The 20440-nt window shown below is 44.2% G+C and overlaps 1 protein-coding gene across 1 annotated transcript in view; it reads left to right on the top strand.

The window, feature by feature from the left end:
* Window positions 1-20440, top strand: part of FER1L6 (fer-1 like family member 6) — a 137339-nt gene that overhangs the window by 31799 nt on the left and 85100 nt on the right. Inside the window, exons 11-17 of the mRNA XM_065895151.1 lie at window positions 491-683; window positions 5000-5340; window positions 9414-9522; window positions 10283-10454; window positions 14298-14418; window positions 16954-17054; window positions 20289-20379. Coding sequence (XP_065751223.1) covers window positions 491-683; window positions 5000-5340; window positions 9414-9522; window positions 10283-10454; window positions 14298-14418; window positions 16954-17054; window positions 20289-20379 — 1128 coding nt within the window. The remainder of the gene's footprint in view (window positions 1-490; window positions 684-4999; window positions 5341-9413; window positions 9523-10282; window positions 10455-14297; window positions 14419-16953; window positions 17055-20288; window positions 20380-20440) is intronic.

Here is a 20440-nt window from a genome sequence, read left to right on the forward strand (position 1 = left end):
TCTTGGACTATTTCTATCTTGGACCCCATTGGCATATATAGGACATATATAACCCCCATATAGAACACCACCTCCATTGTATGACGAGGAAACTGAGGTCCAGACTAGGGAAGGGATTTGCACCAGGTCCAACTTTTATAAAACATGAAGTCAGGCTCTAACTGTATCTGCTGCAATCCTGGAGATGTATGGCACTCCTTCATACACAGGTGTCAAGTTCACCCCAACCCAGTGGATGATGAGAACTTCCTGAGGGCAGGACCTGTGACAACTCACCTTTGTCCCAGATGCCCAGCACAGTGTCTGGCACAGAATAGAACATCAGTAATGTTCATGGGATGTAACTGATTTTCTTGGGTGTCGGTGGAATCAGGTTCATTATTTTTGACAACTCACTTTGTATTTCCAGCTGGTGTGAAGTTTTCTTTAGTCGGTCAAGGGCCCCTTTCACTTCCTTCCGTGGCTCACATTTTCCTGGCTTTGTTTTTAGGGGCGAACCACGGTGCAGAAGAACTGCGCCGATCCTGTGTGGCACGAACAGGTGGTCTTCAAGGAAATGTTCCCTCCCTTGTGTCGGAGGGTGAAAATCCAGGTATGGGATGAAGGCAGCGTGAGTGATACAGTGCTGGCAACGCATTTCATCGACCTGAAGAAAATTTCCAATGAACAGGATGGAGATAAAGGTAAGGCCACATGTGTCTGACTTGGAGATTGGGTCTCCAAATGATTGATTTAGAGCCTTCATCTTCAGAAAGAGAGGGTTGGAGCAGGCAATGTCTTAGGCACCTTCCATCCTCTGTGTGGTCTGTGGCTTGGGTTGGTTCAGGGTGGTGAACAGAGCCAGACTCTGGGAACCACGAGGCTTGTTCCCTGTCCCATGTCTTCCAGGAATATTGCTGTGTGTCCTTGAGGAAGTCACTCCCTCTCTCTGGGCCTTAGGTTTCTTAATTGAAAAATGAAGAGTTTAGATTAGATAAGAGGTTGGCAAACTGTGATCCATGGACCACATCTGGACTACCACGTATTTTTGTATGGCTCACAAGCTAAGAATGGTTTTTACGTGTTTGTTTATTTATTTTTAAAAATTAATTAATTATTTATTTTTACTTTTGGCCGCGTTGGGTCTTTGTTGCTGCGTGTGGGCTTCCTCTGGTTGCGGCGAGCAGAGGCTACTCTTCGTTGCAGTGTGAGGGCCTCTCGTTGCGGTGGCTTCTCTTGCTGCGGAGCGCGGGCTCTAGACGTGCGGGTTTCAGTAATTGTCACACGTGGGCTCAGTAGCTGTGGTTTGCGGGCTCTAGAGCGCAGGCTCTGTAGTTGTGGCACACAGGCTTACTTGCTCCACGGCGTGTGGGATGTTCCCAGACCAGGGCTCGAACCTGTGTCTCCTGCATTGGCAGGCAGATTCTTAACCCCTGTGCCATCAGGGAAGTCCCGGTTTTTACGTGTTTAAATGGTCCAAAAAATATGGTGCCCTCAACTCACAATGGGAACTCAAGAGCATGAGTATTTCAGGGAGGTCCTGCTGACTGCACTCAGAGAGCCAGGGCAAGAATGGAGAGTCCCAGCTAATCCACAGAGTCAGGCAAAGGAGTCTTCACCCAAGATAAAGCTCTTTATTTATAAAACCTAAATTAATACCTGTTAATTCTCTAAATACCCCAATCTACCTTCCCTTTTTTAAATCCCAATGCAGTCTTCCTCTGCACTACAAATTTGCATTGACCAATGTATATATTTGTGTATATGTGTGTATGTTTGTGTGTGTGTATGTGTGTATATATATACACACACACACATACACATTATACTGAAGGCGTGGCTTAAGCAGAGAACGAGATTTACACGTTTTTGTGCCCTGCACAGGGTGACACCATAGAAAGGCCTTGATAAATATCTACTGTTTAAATATTCATGATGTGGGAGGATTTGCCACAGGATTTCTTTCTGCAGAAAGCACACTCTGTCCACCTACAGGATTTCTCAACCAGACATAAACATGTTACCCACAGACTTCCCTGGTGGCGCAGTGGTTAAGTATCCACCTGCCAATGCAGGGGACACGGGTTCGAGCCCTGTTCCGGGTAGATTCACATGTCTCAGAGCAGCTAAGCCCGTGAGCCACAACTGCTGAGCCTGCGTGCTGCAACTGCTGAAGCCCACGCACCTAGAGCCCATGCTCCGCCACAAGAGAAGCCACCGCAATGAGAAGCCCATGCACAGCAACGAAGAACCAACGCAGCCAAAAATACATAAATTAAAAAAAAACCAAACACGTTACCCACAACTTTTCAGAAACATCTTGATGGGTTCAGGGAGATGTATAACAATGGTTTAAAAAGTAGACATCGGGGGCCATGGGAGGGGGACGGGGGGGAATGGAGAGAGGAAGTTTTCAGGCATAAAACTATTGATAACAATAAAGCATATGGAAACTTTTCCTCGTCAAAAAGCGAGGGGATTGTTAAGCAAATTATGATATATAGTAATGGCTAACATTCTAGACATCTCTTAAAGACTTGTGTGAAGCACTTAATATTATCTCTTTTAATCTTGATAGGTGAGATAGGTACTATTAGCACCCCCATTTTACAATTGAGGAAACCGTGGCATTGGGAAGTTAAAAAACTTCCACAGCTTGAAAATGGCAGACCTGAGAGTTGAGATTTGAACCCAGGCAGTCAAGCTCAGGACCACCATGCTATATACTGCCTGTCAAAATGGAATATTCTGTTGTCAAAGAGATGTTTGCATAGACACTGTATATTTTCCCAGATGCTCTGTATTAAGAAGGGAAACTACTTATGCTAAGAGTAAGTTAAGATTAGCAGGTCTTTTCAGTTCTACATTTAGAACATATCTCAGAATATTTACTTCTCTCAATCTCCACTACCGTCACCCTGGTCCAAGCCACCCCTGTCTTCAGTTTTTTTTTTTAATATAAATTTTTTTAAAATTTATTTATTTTATTTATTTATGGCTGTGTTGGGTCTTCGTTGCTGTGCGCAGGGTTTGTCTAGTTGCGGTGAGCAGGGGCTACTCTTCGTTGCAGTGCGCAGGCTTCTCGTTGCGGTGGCTTCTCTTGTTGCCAAGCTCGGGCTCTAGGCGCAGGGGCTTCAGTAGTTGTGGCTCGCGGGCTCTAGAGCGCAGGCTCAGTAGTTGTGGTGCACGGGCTTAGTTGCCCCGCGGCATGTGGGATCTTCCCGGACCAGGGCTCGAACCTGTGTCCCCTGCATTGGCAGGTGGATTCTTAACCACTGCGCCACCAGGGAAGCCCACGTCTTGAGTTTTTATGGAGAAGTAGTGCTTGAACCACTGTGCCCACATCCATTCTTTGTTTTTAAATTTTTATTTATTTATTTACTTATTTCTATTTTAAGGGAAAAGCTAAAGTCTTGACAAAAACATGGTACTAAAACAGGAAACTAACGAATGCAAAACAAAACAGAAAACAAAACAAAATCAAACCAGCATGGACTTCTGTTTCCACCTTTGAAGATAGCTGATTCGGGACTTGCCCTAGCACTTTATTTAGTTGTTTTCTAACTTTTTATTTTATATCCGAGTATAGTTAATTAACAATGTTGGGTTAGTATCAGGTGTACTACAAAGTGATTCAGTTATACATATACATGTACCTACTCTTTTTCAAATTCTTTTCCCATTTAGGTTGTTACATAACATTGAGCAGAGTTCCCTGTGCTGTACAGTAGGTCCTTGTTGGTTACCCATTTTACATATAGCGGCCCACATCTGTCCTTAGAACCCATCACATAGTAACCAGGGTGATCTTAAAAACACACAACCGGTTAGGTCACATCTTTGCTTAAACCCCTCTAAAATATTCCCATAATTTCTAGGATACAGTCCAAAATCCTTGTCAAGCCTCCCGAGACCCGCTCACCTCTCCAAACTCTTCTCACCCGCTCACTCTCTGGACTCCAGCCACATTGGCTTTCTCTTCCAGTTCCTTCTATCTCCAAGCCCCTTTCCAACTGCCATGTGCTCTTCCCTCTGCCCAGAACTCTGTCTCCTCTCCCTCTGCCTAACTCCTCTCTCCACGCCACACCAACCTGTTTTGTGTCCTTGCTGCCCAAGATAAGTCTCCTTCATAGCATTTGTAATGTGATGTGAATATTTATTTGTTTAATGTTTGTATCTGCTTTATTCTCTACTGGGCTCTGTGTTTTGTGTCTGCCATGATGCCTGGCACATGTTAGGAGTCAATAAATGTTTGATCAATGAGTGAACAGATGAGGAAGCAAGTTGGCATTCAGTCTTACTACAATTGTGGACAAGCGTAGATATGCATGGAAGAAAGACTAGAAAGGATTGTAGCAAAATGGTGGTTATGGTTATGGCTTTTGGTGATGGGATATTCTTTTTTTTTTTAATTAATTAATTAATTAATTTTGGGCTGCGTTGGGTTGCTGCGCACGGGCTTTCTCTAGTTGAGGCAAGCGAGGGCTACTCTTCGTTGCGGTGTGCAGGCTTCTCATTGCGGTGCTTTCTCTTGTTGCGGAGCACTGGCTCTAGGTGAGCAGGCTTCAGTAGTTCAGGCACGTGGGCTTCAGTGGTTGTGGCATGAGGGCTCAGTAGCTGTGGCTCGCGGGCTCTAGAGCACAGGCTCAGTAGTTGTGGCACACGGGCTTAGTTGCTCCGCGGCATGTGGGATCTTCCCAGACCAGGGATCAAACCACTGTGCCACCAGGGAAGTCCGAGATATTCTTTTTTGTTTTGTTTTGTTTTTTGGCCATGCCAAAAACTTGCGGGATCTCAGTTTCCCAGCCAGGGATTGAACCTGGGCCATGGCAGTGAAAGCCAAGAATCCTAACCACTAGGCAACGAGGGAACTCCCCGTGACAGGATATTCTGTAAATATTTTCTCTTGTCTTTTCTTTATATTTTACATTTCTAAATGAATGTGCACAATTTTCATAAAGCAAAAAATAGCCACAGCTTGAAAGCATAACTAGGTGACTGAAGCTTGGTATCTTTACAGGCTTTCTACCCACATTCGGACCTGCCTGGATTAACCTGTATGGCTCACCCAGGAGCCAAAGTCTGATGGAAGACTACCAGGAATTGAATGAAGGTTTCAGAGAAGGCGTGTCGTTCAGGGGCAGAATTTTGGTGGAGATTGCTGTGGAGATCCTCTCGGGAGGGACACAAGAGTTTAAATTCTCCAAGGCACTCAAGGAGCTCAAGCTGTCTTCAAAGGACAAAGACTCCAAATCTTCCAAAGACTCAAGTAAAGACAAAACTGATGGAAAAGCCCAGCAGGCTTCACACAAAACCAACTCAACAGAGGTCGAGGTGGAGCCTTTCGATGCGCCTCTGGAGGTAGGTCTGAGCGCTGCTCCACCGCGTCTGTGATTTGAGCCCAGAGCAGGGACAGCACCTGCCACAGGCTTCCAAAGACCCGCAGAGGTGACACTGCCCCTCCAAAACATGTGTTGGCTCATGTATTCCGGGGCTGGTCCTCTGCCTCTTCCTGCTCACATCACAGCCATCTGCTCGTGATACATTCCATCCGCGTCCCCCCCAAATATGGATTCCCATGGCAACCAAAGTAAAAGAGAAATAAAAGTACTCTGGGGGAGCTGGTGGGAGTGGGTGGTGGGGTGATGGACTGAAGTCTATCCGTGGCCTAATTTTGTTTAGTTTTGTGAGCTTAACGTACGCTCTGGATGTGAGATAATGTGGGATGAGGGATGAAGAGGAAGAAGAGTGGGTGACAAGCTGTGGGATGAAAGAAAGTGAGAAACCTACTCTCCTGCCCCCCCCCAACGGCTGTGGGGAAATCACAGCTGGAAGGAATGGTTATCTTTGCTTGTGATTCAACATAATGCACAGCAGCATTTTTTAGCCCAGTTCTGTGCTATGGTAGAGAGATCTGGGGCTCCAAGAGGAATACAGACCATGAATATCCTCCCAATTGTTTAGTTCAGCAATAGTACTTTGTAATTGCAAACGAAGGAATTTTATGTTTTGGTGGGTAGATTATAGCTTGGATGATTCTACCTCTGGGAGTGGGTTTCTCAGGTCATCCAGGCAATAATTTTAGATGGGGAAGGGAGGTAATGGCCAGTCTTCCTGAGCTGTCCATTCCTGGTAGAGACTAGACAGATGGAAGGATTTTTAGTATGTGGGTCACCTTAGCTTTGGAAGAGCCACTTAATTTTACTGCTGGGAGCTAATAAATCTTAAGAAACAGTGCGGGGGAGAGGTTGTAGCTCAGGGTTGGAAATCTTGGGGATTGGTCCTATTCATGGCTCTGATACTAACACCCCTCCGTGTTTCAGTTTACTCATCAACAGAATGGGGTGGTAATGGTCCCTCTGTCGTAGGCACCTCCTGGAGTGAATGAGGGAATAGTTGTAAAATGGTCCGCAGAGTTCTTAGCACATCCATGGTGAGCAGGCAATACCTTTGCTGTTGCTGTGGTTACCAGTGTGTTTCTATGGTTTACTCCCACCACCAGGGGAAGGTTATTCAGAGCTCTCCACCCTGCTTGACTTTTTTTGGACTTTGCCAAAAATTGTGGGTAGCTTAGTGGCCACCTAAACTGATATCCCCTGTATCTGTCCCTGTTGAATGTTCCATTCTTTTCTAAACAGAGGTTGCAAAGTGGAAAGGGGCTAGTTGAAGATTTCTTTAACCTAAGTCAATATCTTCAAGATATTTTGCTGAGGTCATCTGAAAAAGTAAAGTCTAGCAGAAAGCCAGGGTGACTGGGAACTTATGTGGGGTAGAGCATCCATTTTTCTACAAGGCCAGGGGGCCATCTTGGCTATTGTGTGATCTGAGGGGGAAAATTCAGACCCTTATTTCATTCAAACCCTTATTTCTCCTCCCTCCTCTCTTAATCTTGGCTTTCTGGTTTGTGGTCAGTTCCTTGCTGTGTTTATTAGTTATCTATTGCTGTATAGCAAATTACCCCCAATTTTAGCAGCACGAAATAAACAAATGTTTATTTCCTCTGTGGGTGAGGAACTTGGGAATACCTTAGCTTGGTGGGTCTGGCTCAGAATCTCTCATGAGGTTCCCATTTAGATGTTGGTAGGGGCAGCACTTATCTGAAGGCTTGACTCAAGCTGTAGGATCTAATTCCAACGTGGCGCACTCACATGGCTGTGGGCAGGAGGCCTCAGTTCCTCACTACATGGACCCTTCCATAGGCTGCTCGAGTGTCGTCATGGAAGATGACTTCCCCCAGAGTGGGTGATCCAAGAGAGAGCAAGGCAGAAACTGCTATGTCTTTTATGACCAAATCCATGGAAGTCACACCCTGACATTTAGGCCACATTCTAATTGTTAGAAATGAGCAGCAAGTCCAGGCCATGCTGAAAGGGGTGGGGGGGCGGAAATTAGCCTTCACCTTTTAAGGGGAAGATTTTCCAAGAATTTGTGGACATATTTTAAAACCACCACACTGGGCTCCTCCCTTTCCTAGAGTCTCAACAGCTCAGAGTTTGCCCTTACCAACATGGTAACATCCCTTTTCTGCAGCATCTTCTTTTTTAGCTCTCCAGGGTCCTCCAGCTCTAATCTCCTTTGCTGCAGCTTTACTCTCATTGCATATCTGGACAAATGAAATCCCATGTTGCTGGCTTTCAAAACTCACCCTCATCACCACCATCAAAGCTTTTCTCCCTTAGGTCAAACTTCGTATTCATTTTTAAATCCTCAGCATTGGAAGGAATAAAAATAGAGTCTGACTCCATGAAATTTATGGTTATAGAAAGGGAGATAAGACATACAAAATAAATATACAGGAAGTGGAAGGTGATAAGTGTGATAAGTAGGGACAGAGAACGTGCTGTTATTTCCTGGAGTGAGTACAGTATAATGATTAAAATGTTGGGCTCCCAAGTAAGACAGCTGGGTTTAAGACATGGCAGTGTGGTGCAGTGGTCACTGCCCCAGCCTCTGGACAAACATTCCCTGTTTGAATCTTTGAGCAAGTGACATAAGCTCCTTAGGTTTATTTCCAATAACAACCTCTACTTCATCGGCTCACAGTGAGGATTTAATGAATTAATACAGCAAAGTGCTTATTAGAGCCTGGCACGTAGTAAGTGCTCTCTAAGTATTAGTCATGTTTAGTAACTTTGGACAGATACCTTAATCTTTCATGGAATTGCAGTGTCTTCATCTTTAAATGGGTGTAATAGAAAGATCCCCCTCCTAGGATAGTTATGAGAATTGCATGAGGTAATGTAGGTAAAATTCTGAATACCACATCTGACACATAGTAAGAGTTCTGTAAACATTACCATCATCATTTTTCTAACTCAAGGAGTCAATGGATGCTTCCAGAAGAAGAGGCATTTGGGTTGGACCTTGAAGGGTGGGTGGGATTAAGACATGAATTATAGTTGAAATACTTATGGTGACTGCCACTTGCAGCATTGATATGAGTAGGCTTTATAATAGGTATTGCACATGGATGATCTCATTTCTTCCCTGTGTGGGTCCTACTATGATGTTTATTTCACAGACAAGGAAAATGACACCCGGGCAATGGACATGGCTTGCCCAAAGTCAACAGCTAGGAAGTAGCAGAGTTGGGATTTGAAGAGGGGATTGGCTGGCCTTGGAACCTGCTGTCCCTCTTCCAGGCTCTATGGCCTCCATTCCCTTCTGGTCTCTGAGTGGTTTTTAACCTCCTCCCAGATAGTAAACTTGGCCCCATGAAGGCACGATAAGGGGCTGGCTTACAGCCAAGGGACACAGTGGTGGCAGGTGGGAGTGGTGTGTGCTCTGTGACTAAGAGCCAGCACTAGGTCCCCACCCTGTCCCACATTTTCTGGTCAATAGAAACATTTCCTGCTGATGCCAACAGCACAGGAGGCTCGTGTGTGAAGGAAGGGTCTCAAAAAAGAGAGAGGAATACAGGTCAGGGCTCTTGATTGAAGGGAGCTCTTAATCTATGAAGCCACAACAGCTTTATTTCCTTAAATGAACGCTATTGCTTTTTCTGCTGAGTTTAATAAGTCCAAGGGTAAAACCAGAAAGAGCAGACTATAAATCCAGCTCATTCAGCCTCTTTGCTCAGAAATGTGATGCTGTGTCATGTGGTGTCCCAGCTACACATGCTCCTTGAACAATCGACCTCTTAGAAAGATATGTATACCAAGCTTACCTTTAAAATAAAAGGAAATTTGATTGTAAGGTTGAAGCTCAGGAGGTGGAGACTACATCATTCTAGATAAATGACTGAATTTGGATTTGCAATTTGTAGGTCCTGGTTTCTGCCAGTCTGATTAGAGGGGAAACTATGTGCCATTTCAGGCTGACACCAAGACTCAAGTTTCTATAAATTACCTTGGACCGGGTTGGCATCACTAATTCAGCTTCCTCCTGCTAAAAAAAGAGGGAGCCCTGTCTAATGTATTTTTTTCTTTCTATAGATTGTACCAGAAAAACAAGAGGAATTTTTACTCTTTGGAGCATTTTTTGAAGCTACCATGATTGACCGGAGGATTGGAGATAAACCCATTAGCTTTGAAGTTTCTATTGGTAAGTGCAGACAAGCACGGCGCCTGGCACATGGCATGAACTTTACACCTACCTCTTAAATAAATGAATTAGTGTGTTACGTGAGGATGGTAGCACTCTGCTGGAGGTTTGCACCTCAGGAAGAAATGAATAAATCCTTGTCCACTCTGGTGTCAATATGTAAGGGATAGATTTATTTTCATACTTACAAAAAAGGATTAAGAATATAATCCTTGCATTCAGACAGACTTGGACTACTAATTCTGGTTCCCTTACCCTAGGCTCACTTAATTTCTCTGGGTCTCAGTTTCTTCGTCTATAAAATGGGGATAATGATAACTCCTCTTGGAGCTGTTGCAAGGGTTTAATGAGTTAATGCATGCAACATGCCACACATATAATAGGTGCTGTTATTATAACTCCCAGCAATCTTCCTGGACTGATGTACATCTGGGAAAACCACTCCAAGAAAGAGCATTCCATCAGAGAAGGTCTTGATTTATATTTGGGAAGTTCTCCATCAGTGTAGCAGAAGGAAATGGAGATGGAATCCAGTTAATTTGTAACTTAAGTAATTTTTACAAAAAAACCCTAAGATGTATGTTGATGATGGCTTAGTGTCATTGTTAATCTTATTTCTTTGGTCTGCCCATCACTCTGCCTTCATACTGAGAGCTTATTTCCCTGCCCTGGGAAGACATAAACTTGGATCCTTTCTGCCAAGCAGCCTGATTCTGCTTATTGACACCTGGCCCTTCTCCCCTTGCTACTGGCTCTTCAGGTAACTTTGGGAACTTGATTGATGGGGGATCGCATCATGGGAATAGGAAGAAGTCAGTTGACCCAGCGGAAGAAGATGCCCTTCCACTGCTGCATGAAGGAGAAGGGGACGCAGCCATGCCCATGGTCTCCACCACTCACCCCGAGAAGCCACTCGTGACAGAAGGGAACAGGTAGGAGACACAGCAGGTGAGAGTAGCCGGGGTTTCTGACAGTAGAAGCTTGACCAATTTCTGGGACTGTTTGATTCAGTTCTTCCCTAAAACTGGAAACATTCTTTATCTTATTTATAAGAACAAGGTGCAGGGCTTCCCTGGTGGCACAGTGGTTGAGAGTCTGCCTGCCGATGCAGGGGACACGGGGTCGTACCCTGGTCCGGGAAGATCCCACATACCGCGGAGCGGCTGGGCCCATGAGCCATGGCCGCTGAGCCTGCACGTCCGGAGCCTGTTGCTCTGCAACATGAGAGGCCACAACAGTGAGAGGCCTGCATACCACAAAAAAAAAAAAAAAAAAAAAGAACAAGGTGCAAACAAGGGCAACATGGTAAGTGCCACTCTCCTGAATTCTTAGTAACATGTTGACAGCTCTCCAAACGACACATCCAGGGGATTCATGTAAGGGCAGAGCAATGATGATGGTTATTATTATCATATCTGAAGCTCCATTCATTCTATAACTTTGAAGCATAACAAGGTAGGAAGGTCAGATGTTAAAATTTCAATCCCAAATCCTATTAACAGTTGTTATAGGCATCTGAATATAATGTAAACTCAAGTTGGTGGAATTATTAGATACATGATTTATTATCTTATTTTTGCCCACCATCAAACTGAAGAACTCAAAAATGAGCATCAGCCACCAGAAAAGACCGTTTCAGAAAACTGCTGGGGCACCTACATGTGCCCTCACTGATCGTTAATCCAAGTAACATTTCAACAGGCAAAGAGAAGTGAAATTATAGAACTGTCTTAAGAAAGTGTTGTCAACCAAATGGTTTATGAGAAGGGAAAGCCACACGTAGAGAAATTCTTCTGTGTTCTGAGCTTTATGCCATGAGTAAAAAAATATGATCTCACTGGATTGTCATAAGAGAACATGGCTCTCCCTGTTCACGTGTGAGGGGATGGGAACCACATCGTTAGTTCTCTTCAATCTTCGCTCTTCTCTCTCTGGGCACGAACCCATGGCTTACCGACCACTGTTAGAATAATGACTCTCACATCTATTTTCCCAGACGGGCTTCTTTCCTGAGCAGCAGGTCCAAACACCTCCATTTGGGGGTCCCTGGCTTATTCACCAGACTCATTGTCTTCACAGACAACTTTGCCCCTTTTCCTATCTTTCCCATCTCAGAGACTGGGCATAACATTGTCTGCATCCTCCAAGCCACAAATCAGAAAGTTGGCAAATGTTCAGTTTTCCCTTCCTACCCGTATCCAATTAGTGATGAAGTCTGGTCAATTCGAGTTCTCCAGTGTGTTCTCTATTGCCATTTCTTGAATCTGGCCTGTCAGCACCTTTGGCCTCAATTATTTTAAACACCTCTTACCTGGCTTGGATCTGTTTCAAGAAATTCACTGAACTATCTATCTGAACTCCCCAGTCCCCTGATTGACATTATACATTCGCTGTCTGTGGCTTTCAGAATTAATTTCAGAGGACATTTTTTTTTTTTTTTTTTTTTTGCGGTACGCGGGTCTCTCACTGTTGTGGCCTCTCCCGTTGCGGAGCACAGGCTCCGGACGCGCAGGCTCAACAGCCATGGCTCATGGGCCCAGCCGCTCCGCGGCATGTGGGATCTTCCCGGACCGGGGCACGAACCCGTGTCCCCTGCATCGGCAGGCGGACTCTCAACCACTGCGCCACCAGGGAAGCCCAGAGCACATATTTTGTTGATTTGATCCCTACCCACTTCTCTACGATAACCTCTGGGTATTCCCCAAACCCCAGCGTTCCCGCAGCGCCATTCCCCCGATGGGTCCTGTGGTTTGCTGTGTCTGGGCCTTTGAACACGCTCTTCCTTCTGCCAGAGGCAACAAGCGCCCTCCTCAGAACTGCTTGCTTCTGTTACCTTTCAAGACTAAGTTCAAGTTCCCTCCCCTGAATCCCAAGTCTTACTTGGACCTTCTCTACTCACCTGCATCAAACATTAATCACACTGCATTAAGATATCTTTACTAGTCTGTCTCCCTATTAGACTGTGAGTACCCTGAGGGCAAAGGACTGTGTCTTGTTCACCTTTGGATCTGCTCATCTCCATGCCAGGCACATAGTAGATGCTCATAACTGTTTCTGAATGAGTTAAGGACATGCTATAACTGGGTGGGGCACAGGGTACTATGTGGGTAGAGGGGGGCAGTGGAGGAGGTGAAGAGTTGGGAAAGGTCACAACAAGGGCGACATCCTAAAGGGCGAGAACGAGCTTAAGGGACAGAAAGCGACTGGGACAAAGTAGGAAGCAGTAAGTGAAAATAATAATTTTTGAGCATGGCCTACATTTTCTAAATCCTGTCTCTCCCATGGACCACCCTCCCCCTCCCACAGACCACCTTCTTTGGGGTCTTTTTTATGGGTCCCTGGCAGCCACCCTCCTTTACACGCACCAAAAAGGACCCCAAACTTCCCAGCCCTTTAATGGCTTCTCTGTCCAGTCTCGAAACTGAGGACATCAATGAACAGGATCTGCAGCTCTGGGAGGCTTTTATGAGACTCTCAGTGGTACTCTGCATCCTTTCGCCGGGATCCTTTTGGCAGTGAAAACATCCCCACCTTGTTAGACTAGCCCGTTGTTGACTGTTGGAGGGGATGTCAGGGGATGTAGTATGGGAAGGGTTTGAGAGGAAATGAGAGCTCTACGGAACCCTCCGATGGACCTCACATTAGTCCTGACAGGCTGGCTCAAAGAGACCAAGATGCCATGCTGGTGTTTTGGGGCTTTATATTCCTGTCACTATATTGAGGCCCTGTCCACATAGTGGCAAGCCAGGGTGGTAGCAGCTGAACTGGAAGATTTTCTAATAGACCACCACACACACACATGCACGCATGTGCACACACACATACACACACAATTTGTCTGTTGCCTCCATGACAAGACTGGCCTGCCTTCCACGTTTCTCTTCACACAGACCCGGGTGTTTGTGGGACAATTACAGGCAGCTGGGGGCAAACCTCGTTAAGAATATCGCTGTCTTTAGGCAGGGAACTTCAGCTTTTTGCTACACCTCTCCCATCTTCCCTGCTTTCACATCCATCCCTTTCCTCCTTGGGAACTGAATTCTACCGGTTAGTTCCTTCTTTTCTGTCTTCAGTCTCATCCTCTTAACTTTTTTCTTATCATCATTTAAGCACATCCAACCATCGCCATCAGCCATTCTCTTTGGCTCCACAGCTCCCCTTCCAGCTACTTTGCCATCCCTCTCATCCCTGCTTAGTCAAGCAGGTCATCTGCATTACCGGCACCAATGCCCAGCAACAATACATTTTGTGTGGATGGATGAATGGACGGCAAGCCATGGGATGCTGACGTTTAGTTTGAAGCACACGACTTCATCTTCATTAATATTATTACCCTCTTAGATTTCTGTAGCGATTTCAGTTTATAAAATACATTCACATCTGTTATCTTGGTTGATCCTTACACAGTCAGGGCCCAGCATATAGACCTTAAAAGGAAAAAGATGTTAGTTTTCCTCCTTTCTCTCTTCTCTCAATTGGAAAGAGAATTTCTCCTTGAAGAGGGCTTGCCTTGCCTCTTGTGAGATCATTTCTAAACTTTGCCCTGGGTCAGAGGGTGGTAGCTTTTATTACCTCACCGCTGTAGCCATATAACAGTTCGTTGCTTATTGTCTATGGATCCCCAAGTAAAGGCTATGGATGGAATTAATAGTTTGACTATTTTGTCGTCACCCTTCCCCCAACCCACCCAGAACATACAAACATGAACAGGTTACTGGGATTGTCTGAAAAACACCGATCACCAACTAACTTCCAGACCTAATGTGTTTTCCCAGGAATTACAACTATTTGCCATTCGAGGCCAAGAAGCCCTGTGTCTATTTCATCAGTTCTTGGGGAGACCAGACGTTTAGGCTGCATTGGTCCAACATGCTGGAGAAAATGGCAGACCTCCTGGTAGGTGACTCTGACAGGTGATAGATTTGAATATTGGGAAGCTGGAGGCAAAGGGGATTTTTTTCCACCCAGTAGAGGGTCTTGACCTCAGTTTAAATACAAGTGAATCGAGGCTGCTGCATTTGGAGGACACCTGGCTCCTACCACACGGACCCAGGGGAACGAGAATACATTTTGCAAAATCCCTTGACTTTAAATCAAATTATCCAAATTCAAATCCCTGCTCTGCTTCTAACTGTTATAGGACCTAGGGATAGGCCACTTTCCTAATCTCCAAAGGCAAGGGATGGACAGCTTTCTCACAAAATTGATAGATCTTAGCTTCAACTAATATAAAATGCTAAGTCCTAAACACGGTGGACAGCTCCTCCAAGTTCAAGCCCTGACACCTCTCCAGTCCTACATCTCACGGGCTCTTCCTCCTTACTGTGTTCCAAGCATGCTGGTCTCCTTTCAAGTGCCTCAAAGAAACCAGGCTCCTCTGTGCCTCCTAGCCACCTCCATGCTGTTCCCTCTGTCAGGGCTGCTTTTCCCCTTCATGTTTCTCCTGTGAAGCCCAGTCAACCTCTAGGGCTCATATTTAAGCACTTCCTCAGAGAAACCTTCTTACTCGCTCCCTTTTACCCTCTTCCATCATATCCTGCTCTTTTCCTTCAGAATTATGTGAGGAATTGAATGTGTGGAAGTATTTAAAACAGCACCTATATGTGAAAAATAACTAGGCTGTCCCACCCAACCCCTGCCAGGTGGAGCGGGGGAAGAAAACCTGGAAACACTGCTCCTTTGGTATCTCCCTCCCTTTGTGATTCCTTTTCGTTTACTCCACATTCCTCTTTGCAGCCCACACATCTCACGGGCAGTGTCCTCTCCTCTCTGTCCCACTGTGCCTCACCAGGGGACCCTGGTCTGATCCCTCTCATTCCATGAAAACCCACACGAAGGAAAGCACACATTTCTCTCTCCCGTTTGCTTTATAATTCTGTCTCCAATTATGTAAAACACGGTATTGGGGGCTTCTCTGGTGGCGCAGTGGTTGAGAATCCGCCTGCCAATGCAGGGGGCACGGGTTCAAGCCCTGGTCTGGGAAGATCCCACATGCCGCAGGGCAACTAAGCCCGGGTGCCACAACTATTGAGCCTGCGATCTAGAGCCCGCGAGCCACAACTACTGAAGCCCGCGCTCCTAGAGCCCGTGCTACGCAAACAAGAGAGGCCACTGCAATGAAAAGGCCGCGCACCGCAAGGAAGAGGAGCCCCCGCTTGCCGCAACTAGAGAAAGCCCGCATGCAGCAACGAAGACCCAATGCAGCCAAAAATATAATTAATTAAAACAAAACAAAACAGAGTATTGCCTCTGGCCATGGGGATTGCAGGCATCGTGGAGACGGGGTCTGAAAGCGGTCATGGAGGCTGGGTTTGGAGTCACGCCATGGGGAGGCCATGGACTCGCCTTTTACGGTTGGTCTTGCTTCTCCTTCAGACAAAGTTTATTTCTAAAAGGCTTGAACAAACAAATCAGAATTTTTTTATCCCTAGAGGCCATAGTAGCCTTGAGCACTTGTTTCTAATTCTTTCTCAGAGCCAGGATCCCTGCCATGCGTGGCATATCATGGCTAACCTGACTGAATGTTTACTAAGCACCAAGCACGGTTTGAAGAAGTTCACATCTCCCTATGGGGCTATAGGTGGGTACCATTATTACCAGATTTTACAGATGAGGAAACTGGGCAGAAGTGGGTGAGGTCACCTGATAAAACCTGGATTTGGATGTCGTAGGTAGTCTGACTCCCAAGCCTAAACCTTTAACCGCTCCACAGTGTTGCCTGTACTTACAGTGAAGGGGGAAAGAGGGAAATATATGTCCCTAGGCATGTGATGGAGGATGTTGTTGTTGTAAATTCTAGCAAAGCAGTGGTGACATGTACACTGCCCCTTGGGTGCCATTTTCCTCCAAGCCATGAAATGGAACCCTAGAATTTAGGATCCAGAGGAAAAGTACAAAGATTAAGTACACAAGCATATAGCCAATGTCATATACAACCTGTCTTCTTTTCCCTCAACACCCCACCCCTGACAAAAACCCCCATAATCAGAAGAATTGATAGCCTGTTAGTTTCGGGGATTATCCAGTGTGGTTATACTCCTATATAACAAACTGGCATGAACATTGCTTTTAAAGTTTTTGATAATTCTATCTAATTTACTCTACTTTGTTAGGTATTTCCCATGACATTAGGTTTCCCTCACAAGGTAGATTCTAAATAAATGGAATAAATCTGGGACAGAAGCACTGAGTTTGAACAACACAGGAGAAGACTTGAATCTGGGCCAATTCCAGTTAAGAAAGGAAGGTTCGAAGTTAGAATGCAGTAGCATTTCCCTGTTCAGACATACACGAAAAAACAAGAGATATGTTCCTTCATTTTCAAAACAAAATATTAGTTCGATATTATTTCTGTGGGTGTTAGAATCAGTATCTCCACTATGGTGTCTCATTCCCACCTCTCATCCCCCCACCTCTGTGGTTTGTTTTCAGGATGAAGGTATAGAGGAAGTGAAAGAACTGATTAAGATTTCAGAGGAAGCCCCGGAAGAGAAAATGAAGATGGTGCTCACTGACTTTGTCAGTCAAAGCAGGTACTGCAGAGACAGCTGTCATCTGGGTAGCTCAGCAGATACGGAATCAGCTTTTAACTACCTTAGAAAATGGTCGATTTTACGTGCATTCATACGGGCATTGAATAGTGTTATATCCATCTTAATTTTGTTCAGTAATTTAGCTGCAACTGTGGGCTCACTACTGCTTCCTGACACTTAACTAAAACATAAAGCAAAGCGGGGAAAAACAAAGGAAAAGAGAAGACAAGAAAGACTGCAGAGACATTTTATGAAACAAGAAAAATGCTGGTAGTGTTAGTGTCCAGCATGGCTCTTTGCATCTGGTAGGTACTCAACAAGTATTTGGCAAGTAGATGGATAAATTATATCAAATGCTATTTAATAGAATTTTTTATACACCACATTAATAAGCACCAATTAATGACTTTTATTCCAGGAGGTAGACAATATAATAAAAGATGAAAAAACAGGGTGTATTAGTTATCTATTACAGAGTAACAATAACCCTCAAATTTAGTGGCTTACACATTTATTATTTCACAGTTTCTTGGGTCATGAATGCAGGTGTGGCTTAGCTGGGTCCTTGGCTCAGGACCTCTCCCAGGCTGCAATCAAGGCATTGACTAAGGCTACAGTTACCTCAGGGCTCGACTGGGAAGGACTCACTTCCCAGATCACTCATACGGACATTTGCAGAATTCACTTCTTCATGAGCTGTTGGATTGAGGATGATTGAGGACTCCATTTCCCTGCTAGCTGTTGTTTGGAGGTCATCCTCAATTCCTTGCCACGTGAGCCTCTCCAAGCTACCTCTCACGGCATGGCAGCTGCCTGCATCAGAATGAGTAAGAAAGAGGAGTCAGAGAGAACATGCCGATAAGATGGACGTCACGGTCTTTCATAACCTAATCTTGGGCGTGCCATCCCATCAGTCTTGATGTCTTCTGTTAGAAGCGAGTCACTAGGACCAGTGCACATTCAAAGGGGATGAACCGCACAATGGCAAGAAGAGTAGGAGGTGGGGGTCATTGGGGCCATCTTAGAGGCTGCCTTCCCGATAAGGAAACAACCTGATGAATTGGGTCAAGACGTGAGCAATAATGAGAATTTGTTATAATAGAATCAATGGAAAAGGAATGGCTGTTCATGTGATGGAAAGAAAAAAATTAATAGATTCTTGTGTTCAGCTTTGTAAGTTTCGTCTTTCCTATTCTCTCAACTACCCAAGCCTTTTTCACTTAAAAAAAAGAAAGCAAAGAAATAAATATGTAGTTTTTTCTCTCTTCTTTCTTTTCTGTTTTTCATATAGAAGCAATATATATCAGGGCTACTCCTGCTGTGAGCTAAGTGTCACCTGCAGATCCCTTGAAGCATCCTTAAAAGCTTCATGGTCATATTTTTAGAAATTGCGGGCAAATTCATAGCTCAATAACTTTTCTCTATTAGGGGGTTACTTAGAAGTGATAATTATTCCCTTTTCTCTTCAAGTTTAAAGCCAACTGAAAAAATATTCATGAGGGTCAGACAGAGATCAAACGTTCATTTTATATTTGGTAAACCTGGATTTGAGAAAAAAGTTTGTACCTGAGGTCAAGGAGACTTTGTGGTCCCCCCAGCTGTTTGAGGTTGAGCAGCTGGACTTTGGGGCTTCCCACCAGAAGGGACAGGCCACCTGCTGTGTACAGGTGAGGAGGCCGCCCACAGCTGGCAGTGGGCGGGGTCTGAAAGATGAGGGATGGACAGAATCACGTGCCAAAGTCATCTACCCCCATTCTGATGGGGAAATAATTTACTTCTCCCCCTGTGAGGAAGGGAGAGAGATTAGAAGCATCCATGTTTCCTAGAGCTGATCCATCCTGGGAGTGGAATGGATTCCTTCTGCCTCTAGGAAAGAAAGGTAGACAGGTGGCACCAAGACTCCCTCCTCAAAATAGACTCCTTTTTATTCTTTTTAAAAATGAAGAGAAAATGCAATGACTAGTATGTCCAAAGAAAATTTCTGATTGAAGTTTCCAGTTACCAGCAGGCAGAGCTCTGGTGTGGGACCCCTCCCTGGAAGGTGTGTCATCTTAGATCCCCCTTTTGTTCTTTTGTAATTGATTCTTTTCATCACAGAAATACTACATGCTCATCTTCAACAACAACAAAATGCAGGAGGTATAAAGGAAAAGTGTTCTCAACTCTCTCTCCAATCCCACTCAGAGAGAAGAGTTTGATTTGTCTTCCTTTTTTTCTGTGCATTTGCAAACACACACATTCATAAAAATAAACGTCACACACTTTGTTCAGCAGATTGCTTTTTCACTCAGCAATGTATCACTGGTATCTTTCTACAGTAGCACCTAATACTCATCCCCAGTGTTCGGTCACGTGATATGTATCATGTAGTATTTAACTAGTCCCTTATATTTAAGTTCTGATTTATTTTGCTACTATAAACAATGCTACAATAAACATTACTATGTAAACATATTTTTGCAAGAATCTTCAGTTATTTTTGAAGGGTAGAATTCTAGTATAATTTTTGGATCAAATTATATGGACATTTAAATTTTGATAGATGCTGTCAAATAACCTCTGAAACATTATAATAATTAACACTCTCCTATCATAATAGAGGAGAGTGACTATTTCCCTTTGAATATTATCAACCTTGAATATTACCTGGTTTTTAGTAAGTGAAAATGGTATCGATTTTAATTTATTGCTGATGAGGGAATATCTTATTTCCCCAAATTTAAAGTCATTTCTCTTTCTTCTTCAATTGCATTTATAACCATTACCATTTTCCTATTGAATACCTTTTTAACTTCATCCCTCAAAACGTTACTGTTCAGTCCTTTGTATGGTTTTAAAAATGTGAAGACATAGCCCAGTTTTGAGTCTAAAATATTTGCTCTACATACAATTTTCAGGAACATTTTGGTGTGTGTTAAATTTGTAAGATAAAGGAAAACTGCATTATTTTGTGTTTGCTGTTATGAACTTGGATAGGAATCACAATAGGTATATACTGAAAGAAAGTAGAAAAACAAACATCCCCAAAACTAATGTGAGGCCTGGCACTATTTCCCATTCTCATTTTGTCTCATAGAAAAGTTAGTGCCTTACTGCTTAATCCAAAATGAAAAATCTTGGTTCTGTGGCTTCATCAACTTTCCTATTGTATTACAGAAAGTATACTTGCAAACCTCTGGAATTATATAAATGAATTTTCACTAAGTAGGTTTCAAAATTGTTATTCTCTTATAGTGCCTTTATCTCTGAAGTGGAAAAGAAACCCAAGATGTTGAACCAAACCAATTTAGATAAGAAACGACTTACGCTCTATTGGCAGGAGCTGGTATGTGAAAATCTATTTATACTTTTGCAAAGAACTAAAACGTGTGCTTTAAAAATAAACC

This window comes from Phocoena phocoena, chromosome 17 (genome assembly GCF_963924675.1).
Source record: "Phocoena phocoena chromosome 17, mPhoPho1.1, whole genome shotgun sequence".
In the NCBI taxonomy this organism is placed as follows: Eukaryota; Metazoa; Chordata; class Mammalia; order Artiodactyla; family Phocoenidae; genus Phocoena; species Phocoena phocoena.